The sequence below is a fragment of the Mesoplodon mirus genome (genome assembly GCF_964341445.2).
Source record: "Mesoplodon mirus genome assembly, chromosome: 18".
NCBI lineage: Eukaryota > Metazoa > Chordata > Mammalia > Artiodactyla > Ziphiidae > Mesoplodon > Mesoplodon mirus.
In genome coordinates, this window is record NC_138994.1 from 28,055,667 (window position 1) to 28,075,985 (window position 20,319).

At 53.8% G+C, this 20,319-nt stretch overlaps 1 protein-coding gene across 1 annotated transcript; it reads right to left on the minus strand.

The window, feature by feature from the left end:
• Nucleotides 1-1,402: 1,402 nt before the first annotated feature.
• LOC309793715 (forkhead box protein J1-like) lies at nucleotides 1,403-4,354 on the minus strand (the record flags this gene model as incomplete). The annotated part of the gene is made up of 2 exons (XM_082604409.1): nucleotides 1,403-2,170; nucleotides 3,857-4,354. The coding sequence occupies 2 exons, from the start codon at nucleotides 4,352-4,354 to the stop codon at nucleotides 1,403-1,405; spliced, it is 1,266 nt and encodes a 421-aa protein (XP_082460535.1).
• Nucleotides 4,355-20,319: the final 15,965 nt, after the last annotated feature.

The following is a 20,319-nucleotide window of genomic DNA, read 5'->3' on the forward strand; positions in this document are numbered from 1 at the left end:
AGGGAGGAGCTGGAGACAGGCCCAGGCGAGGACCGCAGGTGAGTCTGGGCAGGCCCTCAACTTGGGCGAGGTGGGGAACGTGAGCCGAGCCCTGGGCAAGAACGGCCTTTGTGAGTGAGTCCCCAGGGCCAGGGAGGGGGCTGTGCCTCCTTTGCCGCCTGCTCCTCGGGGCTGTGGGTACAGTCTCCCCATTGCACATAGAGAGGTGCCGAGGCCCTGGCTGCAGGGGACCCCCGAGGGCCGCCTCTCAGCCCCTTTCTCTCTGGGCACCCAGAGATCCTGAGGAGTGCATCAGGGGACACTCTGCAGGCCTTTGGTGCCCCCCATCTTCCTCCCAGCCATTCCCCCTTGGGCCGTGGCCTCCCCAAAACTGGCCCATGCTTTTCCCCAGAGAAAGTTGCAAGCAGGTCCATTTTGAGACTTTTTAAAACTTTAGTTTTAAAAATGTTTTTATTGTAAATCACTTTCTATGAAAAAGGTTAAATTGCCCGATGGGTTAGGAGAGTGGATGTGGGATGCAGCCCAGGGCGTTTATGGTGGAGCAAGACACTCCCCTGCAGGAGTGCAAGCAAGGGCACGGGGCCATCCCCCCATTCCTGGTCCCAGTGGTTCTAGCAAGCACTGCGTCCCTCCCAGTTAAGCCTCAGCTCTAGCTACACTCACTACATTAGTCTGTCTGTCCCCTTTCCCTCTGCAGCTTGGCTGCCCCAGCCCCTAACCCCCAGATCCCCATCTCCCCGCTGCTCTCAGCCTCAAGTTGGGCTCAAAGATTAGGGACACATACCCTCTGCCCCACCTCTAGGGATGAAGCCAGAAGATCCCAGAGGCCTTAGAAAACCTCCTGGCTCCACCCGGCACCCCGGCCTCCTTTCTGTCTCCTCTCTCTTCCCCCCTCCGCCTAGCTCCTCCTCACAGACTGCCAGGAGAGGCCTCTTGGGTGTTCATTTGCGGTCACCTAATCAGCATTGGTTGTACCTGGGAACTTGCTCTGGATAGAGACCTGGGGAGGAGAGCAGGACAGAGAGAAGCTTGGAAGCTAAGGTGTTCTGGGGCGGGCCCTGTACTGATGTTTCCAGCTTGGCCAGGGCCCCTCCAAGCCGCAGCTCTCATAGTGCAGGGCCCTTAGCGTGTCTCTGGGGCAGGGAAGAAGTGGATCAATGAAACACTGTGTGTATGGGGGGCTGGGGAGCGGAGGCAGCAATTTGGGTCCTGGGCCCCAATTCTCAGCCTGCTGGACTAGAATCTGAGGATGGCCTGGGCTGGGGGCCGTGTGGCCTGGTGGGGTGAGCTGGCCCAGCCCCTGCCTGGGCGGTAGGGTGTCCATGGGCCTGCACTGGCGGGGAGGGGGGCAGTCTGGGCCCAGACTTCCGTGCTGTCTGGAGGTGGGGCAGGGCCTGGCTTCTTACAAGAAGGCGCCCAGGCTGGCCCAGTCATGCAGGTCAGAGGCCAGTGTGGCATCCCCGGCCTCAAAGAGGGGCTCGGGGGGCAGGGAGCTACGGGTGCTCTCGTCCCAGGGGTGCTCCAGGAAGGATGTGGCCAGGAAGGTCTCATCAAAGTCCAGGCTGTCGGTAGCCTGCTCCGCTGGAGGCCCCCAGGTAACAGGGCACTCGATGTGGTGGCCATGGATGGTGAGGTCCATGTCCCCGTGTGAGGCAGGGCTCAGCGGCGGGATCAGCTCCGAGGTCTCCAGCGTGCCCAGCTCCCCGTCCAGCGTGCCAGCGTCCAAGATGGCCTCCCAGTCAAAGTTGCCCTTGAGGGGTTCCAGCTCACCCTGCTCCTCCTGGGTCAGCAGCAGGGGGCTGGAGGGCCGCGGGACCTTGGCCTCCTGCTTGGGCAGCGGCTGTTGACGCTTACGCCCCAGCCTGCCCTCGCCTGCACCCCAGCCCGCCTCCCCAGTGGCCTCCTCGAACTCCCGCAGCAGCTGCTGGGCCTCGGTGCTCACGGTCAGTGGCCCGGCCCATGGGGCGGCGCTGGGCTCTGGCACGGCCTGGCGGGCAAAGGCCGGGTGGATGTGGACTGGGGGCAGCCGCTGCTTCTTCAAGGCCCCACTCAGCAGCCGCTCGGCGTACTGGGGGTCGATGCACCAGAAGCCCCCCTTGCCTGGCTCGTCCTTCTCCCGAGGCACCTTGATGAAGCCCTTCTTCAGGGACAGGTTGTGGCGGATGGAGTTCTGGACACAGGGAGGTAGGAGAGAAGGAAGACAGCTGGGAGAGTGGGTGGGGTCAGTGATGGGGGGTTCCTAGCGCCACTGCCAGTCCCACCACCACCTTCTCTCCGATGGGGGCAGGGGAGACAGAGGCGCTGCTCCGAGCGGGAGGCTCTGGGACACCAGCCACGGGGCACCAGGAGCTGGGAGTGCTGTCGGGGGCTTTTGTTCCCTTTGGCCAGGATATCTGCCTGCTCGGTCATCCGAGCCCTGAGCCGCAGGGTGGCTCTCAGTGCCAGCCTGTCCTGCCCTCCCTCCGTTACCCCGCTGCTTGCGGCCTCTGGTCAAAGGCCTTGGCTCCCCCAGGTCCTGGACGGCCATCTCCCTCTGCCTGGGCCTGGCTGGCCTTCTCTGTTTGTGAAATGAGTGAGTGGGTGTGAGGGTGTGTGTGTGGTGGGGGGATGAAGTGTGGGAGGATCTGATGACTTTCCTTGTTTCTAGAGCCGGCTGCTGGCCTGGGCCCTCACCCACCATGTCCCCCTCCTCCCACCCCAGGCTCTGAGGCCTCAGTTGATTATTACCCAGCCAAGAGCATAGCGCTCATTCCTGGGGCCTCTCAGGCTTGGGGTAGGGTGGGGGGTGGTGGAGGGTCTCTGCTTTCTCACCAAGGTTACAAATGGTACCTGCCCCAGGGTCAGGGCCCAAGCAATCGTGGAATAGCTGTGATTACAGGAACTCTGATCCTGTGACCTGTGCCACAGGGAAGGATCTGTGCATCCTCAGGGTCTCTGTCCCCAAGTAGCCCCTGATCCTGATGGTCGAAGAGGCTCAGGGCAGCGTGTGCCCAGCCTGAATCACCATCCTACCTTGTTCAGGCCTGGGTGCACAGTCCAAACCACGCTGGGGCACAGGGGTCTGGGGCCTGGTGGGTGGGGCCGGCAGGTGAGTAGTGCCCCCTGGCAAGACTGGGAGGTTTACATGGTGGTCTGGGCCCCTTGGCTGCTCTGTGCCAGGTTCCGGAGACTTGGAACATGAAGCCAGTGTGGGAGGAAAGAGCCCCTGTGGAAAGCACGTGGCTGAGGTAATTGTCCCCCCAGGGAGGTTGATGAGAAGAGGGGGAGGAGTGTAGGCAGGAAACTAGGGAGGGCTTGGGGTGGGGGCTGGCACAGCAGCTTTCGGAAGGCCCCGTAGCCCTTCCACTGGGACACCGATGGCCTTCACACCCCGCAGCACGCCCCTCTCCCCTCCCAGAGCCCCTCCAGCCAACTGAAAGCAGGCGGGATGCAGAGTCTGGCAGGAACGATGCTCTGCCTCCAGTCAGGCCCTGACAAACTGACCTTGAGGAGGGTAGTGTCAAGGAATTGCAGGACTTGGGACAAAAATGTGTCCCTCAGTCCATCAACCTACCCTGGGGGGCTGTGTCCACGCATAGTTCAGCCTTGGTCTTTGGGCTGAGCCTGCCGGATGAGTGACAAGTTCTTTCCCCTTGAACCTCTATGTCGGCACCCCTGCAGCCCTCTGAACATCCTCCCTCCTCCGTCTCTGAAGTCAAAGGGGCAGCAGTCCAAGCACTGGGCTCCCTTGAGGTCCTTCCTGGACGGCCTTCCTCTCTCGGGGCCCTGGCCGTACCGCGCCTACTTGGCCTGCGGATCTGGGATGTGAGTCCAGTCCGCGAGGGCATGGGGAGGGAGGGAGGGAGTGTCTCCCTACCTGCCAGGTGGGATCAGCGTGGCGGAAGTAACAGAAGTTGTCCGTGATCCACTTGTAGATGGCCGACAGGGTGATCTTGGTGGCCTTGCTGGCCTGCATGGCCATGCAGATGAGCGTGGCATACGAGTAGGGCGGCTTCACGTGCGGGTTGGTGGCGTAGTCCACGTCGTCGGGAGGCGAGGCCTGCAGCCCCGAGGGGGCGCTCCGCGGCGTGCAGGAGGACGTGGGCTTGCCGGGTGTGTGCGGCTGCCCCAGGCAGGCGGGGTCCGCCGCCAGGGGAGACCCCGGCTCGGCCGAGTCTGCCAGCTCGTGGGAGCCGTGGGGGTCGGTGTCCCCCGAAGGCAGGGCGGGGAGCTCGGCGTTGAGAATGGAGAATTCCTGCAGCCACTGCAGGCTGGTCAGGCTGTCATTCAGGGCGTTGGACTCCTCCAGGCCGCCTTCCGGTCCGGCCTCCTCCGCTGCCCCTGCTCCCGAGACGCGTAGCCAGCTCTCCGCCATATCTGCGGGGACTCTCCGAGGGGGCTGTCAACATCCACGAGCCGAGCCGAGGGTGGCCGCCGAGCTCTCCGGCCCGCTGACTCCCGCGGCTTCAGTTACGCAGCCTCCCGGAAGCGGGCTTCCATCCCGCGATCCGGGGGTAGCCTCCTCCAAACGGAATGTGGTGCCTGCGGGGACCAGAGCGGGAACTGAGCCCTCTTTCCCCACCCCCGAGGGGAGAGTGTGGGCGAGGGGGGAGGCTCTTACTAAAATCCTTCCTGCAGCCGGGGAGGATCTTTTACTGCCGAGGTCTGGGAAACAGAAGGTGTGCCCGGGAGTCCGACCCACACGGGGTTCGCCTCGCTCTTTTCCTCTTGGATCTTTTAGAGGAGACTTAATTAGCCCAACGAGGGAATAGTGTAGGGGCATGCGAGGCCACCCCTTTCTCCCTCAAAGCGGGGAATTAACCCCCCTCTCTCCGTCCACAACCAATGGAAATGGGGCGAGAGAGTCCAGGAGGGCAGTACGACGGGTCGGGGGGCGGGGGAGGTCGTCTGATCTTTGAAAAGGGATATTAGGATGGGGCTCAAGGGGAAGGAAGGAAACAATACAGAGAGTTATAAGGGGGTGGGAAGTGAGTGTCCCCCAAACGCCTCTGATGTCAGTCCCCGGGCCCTCCACTTCCGTCGGGGACGGATGGGAGAGCGGGCTGGTACTGACGCCCTCCCTTCCCACGGCCGGCAGCCCTCCCCGTCCCTTACCTGGCTCAGAGCGCAGCCCGGGCCAAAGGAAGCTTCTCAAAGAAATTCCTCCCACCGCCCACCCTCACCGCGGCTCTCTGCTCCCAGCTCCAGGGCCCAGCCAGCAATCCTCGTCGCCACTCACGCCCGCCGGCGCCTCTCTGAAAGCCAGCGGCCGGGGACCGGCACTCAGTAGCCGCTCGCAAGGCGTCTCCTGCTGCCGTGGCGACGCCCCGCCCATATAAACAGCTTCCGCTTCTGCCATTGGCCAGGGCATCTCCAAAGAGACCGCGGGCTCTTAACGGCTCTCTCACGCGGTAACTCTCTTCCAGCTCCCTCCTGCCGCCCTCTCCCGCGCGCGACCCAGCCCCCTACCCGCCACCGCGTCCCGGCTCCGCGCATTCCCGCCCGAGGGCCCCGCGCAGGGCTCGGAGAGGCGCGCGGCTCGGCGCTCCCGCAGAGGCCCCGGGGCCCTCGGCGAGCAGTTCGCCGCGGGAACCGTCCTCCGCCCCACCCCCTTCCCATCTGGGCTGCTCAGAGGTGGCGACGGCTCCTGGGACGCAGCCCGTGGCGCGGGGGCCAGGGCTGGGTGCATGCTTGGGGCTTTCCTTTCCTCTCCTCTGGGCTGCGAGTGGCACTTCCTCACGTTTCTGCGGCCTGTCCCGGTCTCCCGACCGAGTGTCGTCTTGGTGCCCGCAAGCAGGTCTGACTCTCCGATGCCACCTGCCGCTCAGGTCCGCAGAAACCGCAGCCCCGGTCGCAGGCACCCCAAGGCGGCTAGGGTAATCCAGTGTTTCCCGGTAAGCGCTCCCTCCCCGCCCCGTCCTCAGCAAGATTCCCAGAAGCTGACATTCCAGAGGCTTCTTCGGAAGTGCTCTCCCTCCTTTCCAGGTAGCCGAGGAAACAGAGCCGTTGGGTGAAACCCAGGAAAGCCGTGGACTTGCCAAATTCTTTGACTGGGGTCATTTGCCCCATTCATTTCACCAGCCTTTAAGTGACGGACTAACGGTGGACTGTGGTCCTTCCTCCTCCCCTCCCCCAGCCTCCCTCCAGTCACCAGCTTTCCTGCTCTTCAGTTATTGAGGAGCTGCAGTTGGAAGTTCTCTGGTTGAAGGGGGTGGGTGGAGGTGAGGGCTCCTTATCAGGCCTCTGGGCAGGAGCTGTGCCCGGGGGATGGTACACCAGCTCCCACCCAGAAACATGTCTTTTCCTCTACCCCTTGCCCTCTCTCACTCCTCCATGTCCAGCTTGTCTTGAGGCAAAGTTTTTTTTTTTCTTCCCAAGTATTTATTGTTTTATTTTAATTTTTATTTTATTTTTTTATTAGTTTCTGCTTTATAACAAAGTGAATCAGTCATACATATACATCTGTTCCCACATCCCTTCCCTCAGGCATCTCCCTCCCTCCCACCCTCCCCATCCCACCCCTCCAGGCGGTCACAAAGCACCGAGCTGATCTCCCTGTGCTCTGCGGCTGCTTCCCACTATCTACCTTACGTTTGGTAGTGTATATATGTCCATGCCTCTCTTTCGCCTTGTCACAACTTACCCTTCCCCCTCCCCATATCCTCAAGTCCATTCTCAAGTAGTTCTGTGTCTTTATTCCTGTTTTACCCCTAGGTTATTCATGACATTTTTTAAAATTCCATATATATGTGTTAGCATACGGTATTTGTCTTTCTCTTTCTGACTTACTTCACGGTGTATGACAGAGTCTAGGTCTATCCACCTCATTACAAATAGCTCAGTTTCGTTTCTTTTTATGGCTGAGTAATATTCCATTGTATATATGTGCCACATCTTCTTTATCCATTCATCCGATGATGGACACTTAGGTTGCTTCCATCTCCGGGCTATTGTGAATAGAGCTGCAATGAACATTTTGGTACATGCCTCTTTTTGAATTATGGTTTTCTCAGGGTATATGCCTAGTAGTGGGATTGCTGGGTCATATGGTAGTTCGATTTTTAGTCTTTTAAGGAACCTCCATACTGTTCTCCATAGTGGCTGTACCAATTCACATTCCCACCAGCAGTGCAAGAGTGTTCCCTTTTCTCCACACCCTCTCCAGCATTTATTGTTTCTAGATTTCTTGATGATGGCCATTCTGACTGGTGTGAGATGATATCTCATTGTAGTTTTGATTTGCATTTCTCTAATGATTAATGATGCTGAGCATTCTTTCATGTGTTTGTTGGCAGTCTGTATATCTTCTTTGGAGAAATGCCTATTTAAGTCTTCTGCCCATTTTTGGATTGGGTTGTTTGTTTTTTTGCTATTGAGCTGCATGAGCTGTTTTTAAATTTTGGAGATTAATCCTTTGTCAGTTGCTTCATTTGCAAATATTTTCTCCCATTCTGAGGGTTGTCTTTTGGTCTTGTTTATGGTTTCCTTTGCTGTGCAAAAGCTTTGAAGTTTCATTAGGTCCCATTTGTTTATCTTTGTTTTTATTTCCATTTCTCTAGGAGGTGGGTCCAAAAGGATCTTGCTGTGATTTATGTCATAGAGTGTTCTGCCTATGTTTTCCTCTAAGAGTTTGATAGTTTCTGGCCTTACATTTAGGTCTTTAATCCATTTTGAGCTTATTTTTGTGTATGGTGTCAGGGAATGATCTAATCTCATACTTTTACATGTCCCTGTCCAGTTTTCCCAGCACCACTTATTGAAGAGGCTGTCCTTTCTCCACTGTACATTCCTGCCTCCTTGATCAAAGATAAGTTGACCATATGGGTGTGGGTTTATCTCTGGGCTTTCTATCCTGTTCCATTGATCTATCTTTCTGTTTTTGTGCCAGTAAAACACTGTCTTGCTTACTATAGCTTTGTAGTGTAGTCTGAAGTCAGGGAGCCTGATTCCTCCAGCTCCGTTTTTCGTTCTCAAGATTGCTTTGGCTATTCGGAGTCTTTTGTTTTTCCAAACAAAGTTTGAATTTTTTTGTTCTAGTTCTGTGAAAAATGCCAGTGGTAGTTTGATAGGGATTGCATTGAACCTGTAGATTGCTTTGGGTAGTAGAGTCATTTTCACAATATCGATTCTTCCAATCCAGGAGCATGGTATATCTCTCCAGCTATTTGTATCATCTTTAATTTCTTTCATCAGTGTCTTATAATTTTCTGCATACAGGTCTTTTGTCTCCTTAGGTAGGTTTATTCCTAGGTATTTTATTCTTTTTGTTGCAATGGTAAATGGGGGTGTTTTCTTGATTTCACTTTCAGATTCTTCATCATTAGTGTACAGGAATGCCAGAGATTTCTGTGCATTAATTTTGTATCCTGCTACTTTTCCAAATTCATTGATTAGCTCTAGTAGTTTTCTGGTAGCATCTTTAGGATTCTCTATGTATAGTATCATGTCATCTGCAAACAGTGACAGCTTTACTTCTTCTTTTCCAATTTGGATTCCTTTTATTTCCTTTTCTTCTCTGATTGCTGTTTCTAAAACTTCCAAAACTAAGTTGAATAAGAGTGGTGAGAGTGGGCCACCTTGTCTTGTTCCTGATCTTAGTGGAAATGGTTTCAGTTTTTCACCATTGAGGACAATGTTGGCTGTGGGTTTGTCATTTATGGCCTTTATTATCTTGAGGAAAGTTCCCTCTATGCCTACTTTCTGCAGGGTTTTTATCATAAATGGGTGTTGAATTTTGTCGAAAGCTTTCTCTGCATCTATTGAGATGATCATATGGTTTTTCTCCTTCAATTTGTTAACATGGTGTATCACATTGATTGATTTGCGTATATTGAAGAATCCTTGCATTCCTGGAATAAACCCCACTTGATCATGGTGTATGATCCTTTTAATGTGCTGTTGGATTCTGTTTGCTAGTATTTTGTTGAGGATTTTTGCATCTATGTTCATCAGTGATATTGGCCTGTAGTTTTCTTTCTTTGTGACATCCTTGCCTGGTTTTGGTATCAAGGTGATGGTGGCCTCGTAGAATGAGTTTGGGAGTGCTCCTCCCTCTGCTATATTTTGGAAGAGTTTGAGAAGGATAGGTGTTAGCTCTTCTCTAAATGTCTGATAGAATTCGCCTGTGAAGCCATCTGGTCCTGGGCTTCTGTTTGTTGGAAGATTTTTAATCACAGTTTCCATTTCAGTGCTTGTGATTGGTCTATTCATATTTTCTATTTCTTCCTGATTCAGTCTTGGCAGGTTGTGCATTTCTAAGAATTTGTCCATTTCTTCCAGGTTGTCCATTTTCTTGGCATAGAGTTTCTTGTAGTAATCTCTCATGATCTTCTATATTTCTGCAGTGTGAGTTGTTATTGCGTCAAAGTATTAAAAGCGTGCTGGAGAAAGTCGGACAGCAACTTTCACAAATAAGCCAACTGCGCAGTTAACACCTCTTCTTCCCTCGTGAACAGTTTTATTCATTTTTAAGAATCATGCAGCAGTCCATAAATATTGCATCCTTGACGTCCCCACTGTAGTGTGCCCATGAGTGTACTCCAGGGAGTGAGGGGTACACAGATGGCACAACAGTACACACATATTTACACACACTAGGTGTGCAGATCCTAAAGCACAGTGAGCAAGCAGCATGCCAAGGTCAGGTGAACAGGACAAAAACCCTCCCCAGGTGAGATGGCTTAACGTGTGTGGATCCGTGCCCAGGAGACGCCCCAGCATTGGCATGGCCTCTGGTAGGATGGGACTGGGGAGGAGAAGGAAAAAGGGCTCTGTGAGAAGGCTGGGATCACCACACCACCCGGAAGTGAGCTCATAGGTGAGCTCCGACTTGAGTGTGGCAGGAAGGAACCCCAGGCCTCCGGTTAGTCTGTGTCCTTGTGTGAGAAACCAGGCCCCGTCATATTCTCTGTGGGTCAACTGCCAACAACATGACCATCTCCAGATGATGACTGGGGCGGCTGTCCTGTTCCCCGACCAGGCTCTGTGCCCTGTTCCCTGATCCCAGCCCTTTTGGATGGGATATTTCTGCTCGCCAAAGAGCTAAATGAGGGCAAAGAGGTGCGGGGATGGGGGAGAGAGCAGGAACTGTCTGAGAAACAGGAGTGAAGGGCCACTTCTCACCCGGCTATGTCTTGGTTATGGAACCAAGGCCTTGAGGAATCTCTCTGAGCCTCTTCCTGGGAGAAGACAGACCCTCCAGAAAGGGTGAAGACAATGGCTTCCTCTTAGGGTTCCTGGCCACTGTGGCGACTGTTTACCTACATCTCCTTCATCTCAGGTAACACCACACTCTGAAAACTACCTGCCGGGAGAGGAGGTGGATCTGTATGCCACCACCCCAGGCTCAGGGAGAGTCCCCTTCCCTAGTGCTTCTGGGGCTCAGATTTCAAGGAAATCAGGAAGTGTGGTTATTGCTGGAATCATCAATATGAAAGGGTCTGTAAGAATGTTTCGGGGAAAGAAAGGACATTAAAAGGGGTCTGAAACAGCAGAGCCCACTGCAGGATTTCAGAGCGGGTGGACACCGGAACTCAAGGCAGAAGCTGAAATTTGGCTTGGCTCATGTAGTGTCTGTCAGGACCACAGGCCTCCACCTGCCCACCCCCAGGGCAGGATGTGAACCACAACCACCAGGCAGTGAGGGTCACCACGCACCTGACGGCACAAGGCAGCCACACAGGAGGTGCAAAAGATCCCCCGGCACTGGGCTCTCTTTGAGGCCTTGGGAAGGACCATGAAAAGTTCCTCTAGGGCAACAATTCCAACTACTAATTCAGGCCATCATGGTGGGCATAGCCTAGGGCTCTGTCACATCTCAGCCTCACAAACTGTTGGATCCCACTTTGCTTCTCAATCTCATGCTCCACTAACTAACCACCTCTTCCAAAAGCCAGCAGACAATGCATCTATCAGAGAGCTATGAGGAATCCATTGATAACACTAGTGTTGAGAGACGAACAGCCAACAGCTTACGGTCTTGCTGTTTCAGACTGTTATTTATATGCCTACACTGGACTGGGGTGGGGTGGACATGTGATTTGAACAATATCTCTAAATCTCTGATGAGCCTATGGAAGGCAGTACCTCCGGCTCCCCCCATCAGGCTCAGCTGATCTGGAGGACAGGGGAGGAAAACCGGTGGGATGGGGAGCCTCCCAGACCACCACTGACCCCAGCTCAGCCCTTCCCCCAACCTCCTTTGGGGTTCCTGGGCACCAAATGAGAACCACCGGTCCACCCCTCTCTCAGCTTCTTTCTTCAACTCTTTCAGAAAAGCGGGGTGGAGACGGGGGCAGCAGGGGTAAGAATGCCACCTGACAGGGCGGTAGTGATGAAACGTGATAATATACGACAGTCCCTAACAAGTGCCTGGTACATAGAGGGGGTCAAAAATGCCTTTGCAGTGTCACCTTAGGATGGAGCCCCAGGCCTTCCTGAGTGCACCTGATCATAAAGAACTCCCCGGTAGGTCATCATGTAACTGAGGGGTTCTCAGATTCAAGGCCTCCTTCCTAAGCAGACACACGAGGCATAGCCTCTGCTACCAGAAGCAAGAACTGTTTTCCCAACCAACCTTCTGGTGGTTGCCACTGCTTCTTGTCCTTGAGAGAGGAGCTCCTAATGCATTTTGAGGGAAACCCCACTTACAGTGCAATATGGCTTTCCCTTCTCACAGGAGTCATCCCCCAACGCCACCCCAATCTGCAGGTCTCAGATTGGTTATGATGTCCCAGAGACTAGAAAATGCCAGATGGGTGTTTGTAATGAAGTCACCCAAACTCTTGAGTCTTCTTGGTCTACCTCCTAAGGAGAAAAAAAAAAAAAAGATACAAAAGAAATAACCAGTCTGTAGACCACAGCTCCACCTGAAGATCAAGATACAGTGGAAACATTCCAGAGACTCTCTGCAAAGGGTCTCATGAGCTGCAGTTCGAGTGGCTTTAGCCCACAAGGAGAAAAGAGGTTTCCAGTCCCTTCTGAGAGGGGAAGGATCACGGTTGCGGAAGAAGATGAGTCTGGGAGAAGGGTCAGGTGCCCTCAGCATCCAGCTTTCACGTGGGTCTAAAAAGTCTCCGTGTGTCTGGCTGAGGATGCCCAGGAGGTCAGTGGTGCCATGAGGCCAGGATGGGATGTGAGAACGGGAGGAGAGCCCTGGTACAGGGGCTAAGGCTCTCAGATGGCCAAAGGATCCCACACGCAGAGCCTGTTCTCGGGGTCCTCCAGGCTGCCAGAAGATGGGCGTCTGCGCTGCGTGTTCCGACGACTGACCACGTTGTCGTCAGCCTGCCAGGCACCTGAGAAGAGGAAAGGAAGGTTACCGGACCTTTGGTTTGGTGCAGATGGTGTCTCTGGCAGGACAGTCCGGGAGTTTGGCACGAAAGCTGGCAAGATGCGCATTAGCTGGAACTCCCACAGGGTGCAAACCACAGCACGTGAAACTTGGGAGCAGTGGCGTCCACTGGGCGAGGGACAGTCATGGCCACTGTGGCCCACTGATGGAGGGACATGCAGGATGGTCCTTGTTTTGTGAGCTTGCCGTAGGATCCACCTTTGTATCTTTATTTGGTCTTGAAGTTTGCCTAAGTGTTACAGCGGACCAGGAAAAGAAACTGAGTCTGGCTGAGACTTTCACGAGAGCAGGAGGAGGTGAAGGGGAGGGAGAAGAGTGTGTTAATTTGGGCTCAGAGTTAGTGTTTGCTGTGGGGGCCAGGGTGGGGCAGGAAGGGACTGGCTGCCCAGCAGGGTGCCAGGGACCAAATGGCATGGCAGAGAACAGAGTGACAGCTGTTCCTCTCCTTCTGCACCCGAACAGCCCACCGAGGGTTGCTATCAGCTGGTGCCACCAACCCCAGGAGACATTAGCTCCAGAGCTTTGGGGTCCCCCGGGTACCATCCACGAAACTCATCATCTTCCCCCCTTGTCCTGCAGTTCCTGCACGAGAAGCACCCGCTGCCCATGCTGGAAACCCACTCTTGGTGCTTCTCTCTCCTTCATGCTCTGTATCCAATCCATCCTGACCTCCTGCTTGTTCAAGCTCTAGTAAGGTCTAAATCTGTAGTCAGAAAACCGGGATACAGCCCCAGCTTGTAACGTACTGACTGTGTGACCTTGGGCAGGTCACTGTACTTGGAGCCCTGGTTTTCCCATCCATCAGATGGGAGACAAGTACTTACACCCCAGGGATGCCGTGAGACTAAGCGAGGTGACATGGAAGAGTGGTGAGCAGGGCGCCTGACTCACAGAATGTGCGCGAAAACCATCCGCCCCCCAGGCCTTGTTCAGGCTACACTCATCTCCCCCAAGTCGTCCTCCCAGCCCACAGAATGACTCCATCTGATTCAGTCCCCCCAGTGCAGCGAGATGCCCCTTCTGAAGGGAGAGGATGAAGCCCTAACCCCCTGAGTTGGGGGAAAGCCTTCCATTCTCTGGCCGAGGACTGCTGAGCTGCCTCTTCCAGCACCTGCCCCCAGAAGGCGCCCCCTGAAGCCAGATGGGGTCCAGCGTGCTCCGAAGTGCTCCCCCACTGGCCCGTACCACCACCCCGTTTCTCATGCTGTGTGGAAATTGCTGGATCCTCCAGCACACGGTGATCTCCTCCAGGGCAGAGCCGAGAGCCATGCCCTTCAGAGGGCTCAGTTCGTGGATGGAGCCGGCTGACCCTGGAGGGTGGGCGTGAGGCTCACTGCGTCACATTTGAGGGAGGCCACTCACAAATGTCTGGGGTCAGCTTCAGGTTAGGCCAGCCCAAGACACGAAACCCTTTAATGGCAGAAACACTAGGATTCAGCGGGTATAAATTGTGTATACCCATAAATGTCCTGGTGTGCTAATCCGCCCTAAGGCTCTAATAATAGTCTTGTGGAGGTGGACCCCAGGGGAAGGGGAGTGAGTGGGACAGGAAATGTTTAGGTATCTCTCACAGCCAGATGGAATGCGGGGATCTGTACTCCCTGGGGGTACCGGAGTCCGGCACATGGGTCCACAGTGCTTTTCCCCTCTAAGGGTGACAGGATGCAGAGCAGGCAAGATTGCGCTTTTAAGTTAGGAACCCCCAGATGAAATAAGTTGTTCCTTCATTTTATATAATTTGGTAGATCTCATACTTATTCCTCTGTGTTTAATGGGCAGGACTCCGGAACTGTGGCTGTTTGGTAGGAACGACCAAAAGCAAATGGTAAACAGGAGAGAAGACACACACACACACACACACACACACACACACACACACACACAAAGTCAAATCAAAACACTGCCGCAGCCTCGCCGCCACCACCACTGGCTGCCAGGCTGCCTGGCTCTGAATTCTTGAGTCCTTGCTACAAACACCACCGGTCCAGATTCTGAGCCAGGGCTGAAAACTGGCTCCTTCTGAAACAGCCTGAAGACTCAGACCTGAAGTCTCTGATCTCCCCAGCTTCTTGGTACAGTCGGTGGTGCTCTTTCCTCTAAAAAGGCTTCTGCCAGACCCTCGGCGAAACCCTGCTGCTCCGTGCATCCTGGATGCGGAAGGTAAGCCTGGAAGGCGCAGGAGGACTTCCTGAGCGAGTGCTACCATTCTGTCCAGCCCTCAGCCAGAAAAGGGAGCCTGGAGATTCAAAATCCTTCCCGGGAGGTAGAGAAAGGTGGTTCCCACTTAATTCCCTCCTCAGGCTCAGAAACGGGGGAGTGAAGACACCTCTAGAGGCAGATTTGGGGAGCACATCTAGGGGGATTCCACACACCTCTTTCCTGCCTCTACCCAGCCACTAATTAAATTTAAGATCTGTAACAGTTCCACCATCTTGTAGAGTTTCTCTCCAAGAAAAGAGAAAGTTAATTCCGATTTTTCCTTAGTATCTGCGAAGCATAAGCCTTCCTAGTGGCGTCTTAGTCTTGGGTTATTTCAGGTCTCCATAAGTACTTTTCTTTGTTTTGTTTTTGGCTGTGCAGTGGCTTGGAGGATTTTAGTTCTCCGACCAGGGATTGAACCAGGCCACTGAAGTGAAAGTGCTGAGTCCTAACCACTGGACTGCCAGGGAATTCCCTCCATAAGTACTTTTAGATTTCATCGGTATGCCCACTCCTGTCCAATGCCATCATTTAAAAACATCTGTATCGGGCTTCCCTGATGGCGCAGTGGTTGAGAGTCTCCCTGCCGATGCAGAGGACAAGGGTTTGTGCCCTGGTCCGGGAAAATCCCAAATGCCACGGAGCGGCTGGGCCCGTGAGCCATGGCCGCTGAGCCTGCGCGTCCGGAGCCTGTGCTCCGCAACGGGAGAGGCCACAACAGTGGGAGGCACGCGTACCACAAAAAACAAAACAAAACAAAACAAAAACATTTGTATTTCCACTAATAAACTCAAATTATCTTTGCTTTTTCCCATCACACCACCCAGAGCCTTTTCACAGAATTGTCACTGGTCCCCTGGCCACTATCCTGACGCCTGTGTGATACTCCATCAGGTTCCTTGGGGCCCCGTCTACCGAGCATGGCCTCGCGATTATAGTCAGCTCATCACCTACAATGGTCAACTCAGATTTCCTCCCTTTGAGAACCTTGCAGAACAATCTCAGAACATACCATCGCCCCCCCACCTTGGTCTCGGGGCCAAAGAAGACCCAGAGGCTTCTTAGCGGAAGAGGTGCTGGAATGACACAGGTGCTTTCTCAACATCACTCCCACAAGGGTGATGAGAGCAGCGAGGATGGGGACCTGAGCCATCCTTGCCGCGAGCTGGGGCTCCTGGCAGAGCACCTGTGGGCCTGGGGAGGGTGGACCATGGGGTGCTCCCCGGGCTCCCTCCTTGTGGGCGCTCCGTGAGGCGAGTGGCATCCGTGTGGGGAGGGAAACAGTGTGGAGAGGGAGACCAAGTGCCTGAGAAGCTGTCCTGATGGCCAAGCCAGCCTGAGGCACCTCAGTCATAGGAAGGAACTTTGAACTCACAGCTGAGCGTGGTGAGGTCTGTTGATTCCATGGGACCTACCACAGTGGATGCTCCTGTCATTAACCTGACATTAACCTGACAGATTCTTCCAGAGAGTTCCCCAGCTCTTTACTACCAGTGTGACGCTAACGGCAGAACCCGAGAAACATTTTACCAAGAGAGCAGATGCACTTTCCTTCTCTCGTAAGAGCCCTTGAGACCTCAGGGTGAGGCTACGATGCGACCCTCAACTCCCTCTCCCGGCAGGCGCCACTGTCATTCGGTTTCATGTCTGGCCTGAACGGTGAAGCCAGTTTAATCTGAGAATGGCTGGCTCCCGAGATCACCGTAAAGAAGCCCAGGCATTGTTTTCCTTCCAGGCCTCGCTCTCCTGCCGCAATCCCAGAGTGGAATAAACATCCACCAGCAGGTTGGCCCGAAGGAGTTAGGGAGAGGAGGAAGCACAAGGCCTGGGGTCAGTTTCCACCAGCATGGGCGGCTAAAACAATTCCCAGGAGCTCTCTCTGCCAAACACGGGGGTTGGTGGGGAGCCACTGCGGGGAGGCAGGAGCCTAGATTCCTCTCTTGAAGCCCAGTGAGCGGCTGGCCGGCACAGCTGCCACAGACTCAGGGCGGAATGAGGGCAGAGATGGCATCTTCCCCAACTAGTGACCAAAACAAATCCTGCCTGTAACCTTTGCCACCGAAGCATCCCCGCTTTTGTGGAACAGGGATTAATCTAGTCTCACAAATATTTATTTTTCCTGGAAAATTTCAGCATATTAAATACAGGCTCTTGCCAGTTAGGAACGGAAGCCTCAGCGAGGGCCCCTCGGATGTGCGTGCGCCCAGCAAGCTTGGGGTTGGGTGTGGGTGAACATGAACTTTCACACGAAGTCTGGGTAACCTAAATGAGTTTCAAAATAAACAAACTGGACAGACAGACGTACATTTGGCAAAAAGACATGAGAAACAAATGGACAGACAGAAGCCAGGTAAAGAGTGGGAAGGCAGGAAGTGAAGTGTACCCTGGACCTCAGCCACTCTGGCCCAAGCCTGGCTGGGTCAACGCTAAGTGGGAAGGGACCGGAGAGCCCCTGGGAAGGCTGTGGGAGGCATCTCTGGGGATTACGGCTTCCTCCACCACAAGCCTGCATGGGGCCAGAGGGGTGAGTACATGGGTCTTCTGCAAGCTGATGGAGAGTGGCAACCACAGGAGTTTGTGTCCCTCCAGCACCTGTAACCACGTTGCAAAGAGAGTAAAGCAATGGACCCATGACGGGACCTGGCTGTCCTGAAGCTTAAACATGTCCAGGGCATGTTTAAGAGATTACAGACCACGCAACATGAAGGCAGTCTCTGCTGTGAACCAAGGAGGGGCAATTTGGACCTAGTCCACCAGGCAAGACGTGGCTTTAGAGCCATGGTTGGTGAAGCCCTTGGTGAGCATGGAGCAGAGAGACATCAGTGCCCAGAGTGTGACTGACAGGTGGGCTCCTCCTGAGAACTCATCCCGGATTCAGTTTAGTGTCATGAGAAGGAATAAGGGGCACGTTGATGGCCCTGATTGAATTTATAGACTTAGGGCTCCAGGGAGAAGAGTCACCCTCGACCCCTGATCGTTCCTTTGGGATCCAAATCTAGGGAGCACAAGGCAACTGGTGGTAGCCCAGGGCTCACTGGGTCACAGAGCTAGTCTATAAAATGCTGGCTTTGAAGTTCCTCTCTGATCCTAACTAAACACTCTCCTTTGAGTGGCTACAGGTTCCCTTTTCAAGGGCTCAGGCTCTCTTTCCAAGACCTTATCACAGACGCCGTGTCTGCCTTAAACTGCCTGTTGATGGAAACAAGACCAGGCCCCCTGCCATGGGATCTGCAAGATCATGATGGAGGGGGCACGGTCAGGCCAAATCGGAAGGCTTTGGAGGTATTTTTGTGCCTTTCTCCATGCCCAAATAGATTCGCTTAGAGCAGAGTCGCTCTTTGCCCAAGGACTCTCCCAAGGCTGCCTCACTTCCTTTCAGCAACTGGCTCCCAGCACCTTAGCAAAGCCCATGCCTTCTTGCAGGAACTGCAGGGCAGGAGATGGGTGTCCCAGGGTGAGAGCAGGGGTGCGAGCAGGGGAGCGTCTCCCACCAAGTTCATGTTCAGCAGACTGCCACTCACCGGGTAAGCAGACCGCAGAGCACAGCTTATTGTCCAGTGCTTTCATGCTGGCGATGTCAAAGTCATTGTTATTGTCACACTCCATACCTAGAAATGCGAATGTCCTCTGGCCTGTAACGGAGTTAAGGCAGTTAGAGAGGACCTGGCTGTGTTTTTCTCTGCTTTGCTGTCCTTAAAATAAAAATCTTAAGGATGGAGACAAAAAACATCAAATCATATGTTAAAAAAAAGACAATAATTAAGTGGGGAGAGAGGACAATAAAGGAAACTGCGTGGGTACGTTTGTGTTCTCGCTCTGTTCTGCTCTGTTTCCTTAACTGGCCCCTTTCCAGCCTTCGTTCCAGGGAAATCAGACCCTGGGGATGTCTGTGGGATTCGGACACGCACACCCGGGCCCAGAGCAGAGCCTAAGCCAGGCTGGAAGAGCTAGGAGAGCCACGGGGGAAGTGACCCCGGGCTCCGGCCTGTGTCTGTCGGTGCACGTGGGGTGTGTTTATGACCACAAGGCTCTGCGAAATGACTAATACATAAAATGGCAATTAAAGCTCTTTGGTCCCGTAATTTTGCACCTCAAATCAAAGAATCGCATTGCTTGCAAAATTGATTTATTTTCTTTGAGACTTAATTTTCTATTCTGAAGATGTTTTAAGGGGCTGACCAGAAACCTTCAGTCGTGTAAGATGGGAAGGGGACAATTTTAGATGTTATTTTTTCAAGCCCCCCACCCGGTTTTTTTTCCTTGGTGAAAGGGAGAGGAAGAAACATACATCTACTGTGTACAGCATGTCAGGTGGAAACCACATATGGAATGTCAGGCGGAAACCACGTACTGCCCTGTGCCTTTTAGAAGCAAATATTCTACTGGGGACGACAATCACAATGGAGAACTCAGAGCCTTGCGCCCTGAAGACATCAACCGAGGAGAGGTAGCGCCCAACCCCGGCTTGGTTGGCGTGCGCGTGCGGCAGAGGCACAGCCTGGGCGACCACCCCTCCTCCGGCACTACTTGGCCAGGAGAGAGTGGTCATGTGCACATGCGCACCCCCTGCACACCACACAACCCCCCAAGCAACTGCCATGGCCAAAGCAGAAGCGACTAGCATGACATCTGCATCCAGGCTGGGATCCAGGTTTGCTCTGGAGGTTGCCCTTCTGTGGAGGCACCTCAGAGGAGCAGACGGAAGAGACACCGGTTCCTGGGACGCCTGGTCCTACAATCCCAGGTGGGATTCCCAGCTCGCCTACCCTCCCCCCCCGCCACTTCCTTGCTCTATATGTAGGTCGTTCCTTCGCTTCTCGGCTTACTAGAAACCAAATTCTTCCGACTGAAGATATGATTGACCTTATTTACAAAACAGAAATAGAGTCACAGGTGTAGAAAACAAACTTATGGTTATGGCGGGGGGCAAAGGAGGGGAGGGATAAATTGGGAGATTGGGATTGACATATACACACTACTATATATAAAATAGATAACTAATAAGGACCTGCTGTAGAGCACAGGGGACTCTACTCAGTAGCCTGTAATGGCCTATATGGGCAAAGAATCTAAAAACAGAGTGGATATATGTATATGTATAGTTGATTCACGTTGCTGTACAGCAGAAACTAACACAACATTGTAAACCAACTCTTCCAATTTAAAAAAATATATCTACTTGAGGCCTGAATGATGGTAAAGAGACTCGTTCCAATAGCCTACAAACACTAGTGTACGCTGAGCTGCTAACGTCTCTTCCCCTCACCTTTGCTGTGCCGCCAGGGCTGTGATCCTTCTGCTACTGTAACATCAGCCGTTTTCTTCACTAAAGCAGGAAAACCTACTGCCTAACAGTCGGTTCCCCCAAGGGGAGGAAGCTGTTCTCCTGCTGCAGATGAACTTTGGGGCTGCTAGAGCAGTTCTGTGAGACTCGGCTGAGAAGCTGAAGCAGGAAGGAAGGTGATGGCAGTTGCCCAAGAAGCTTCAGGATCTACTCAACGTAGATGGAGAACTCCATGTATCTTCTGCAGCCTTGGCTCAGAGGCCCAGAAAGAGCCAGGAAGGCTGCTGAGGTCCTCAGATACCCTGCTTGCTTTGATATTCCACCAAGAGGACAACCTTTCCCCAAAGCCACACCCTTGAGCAGTGCCACCAAGTCACACCAGTGCCCCTTTCTCTACCCTTCAGAGAATACCCGGGAGAGAAATATAATAAAAGGGAGCAAAAGACCAGGTCTTTTACCATCTTCTTGTGTGGGTGATCCGTCCTCTTCTTCTAGAACCTCATTT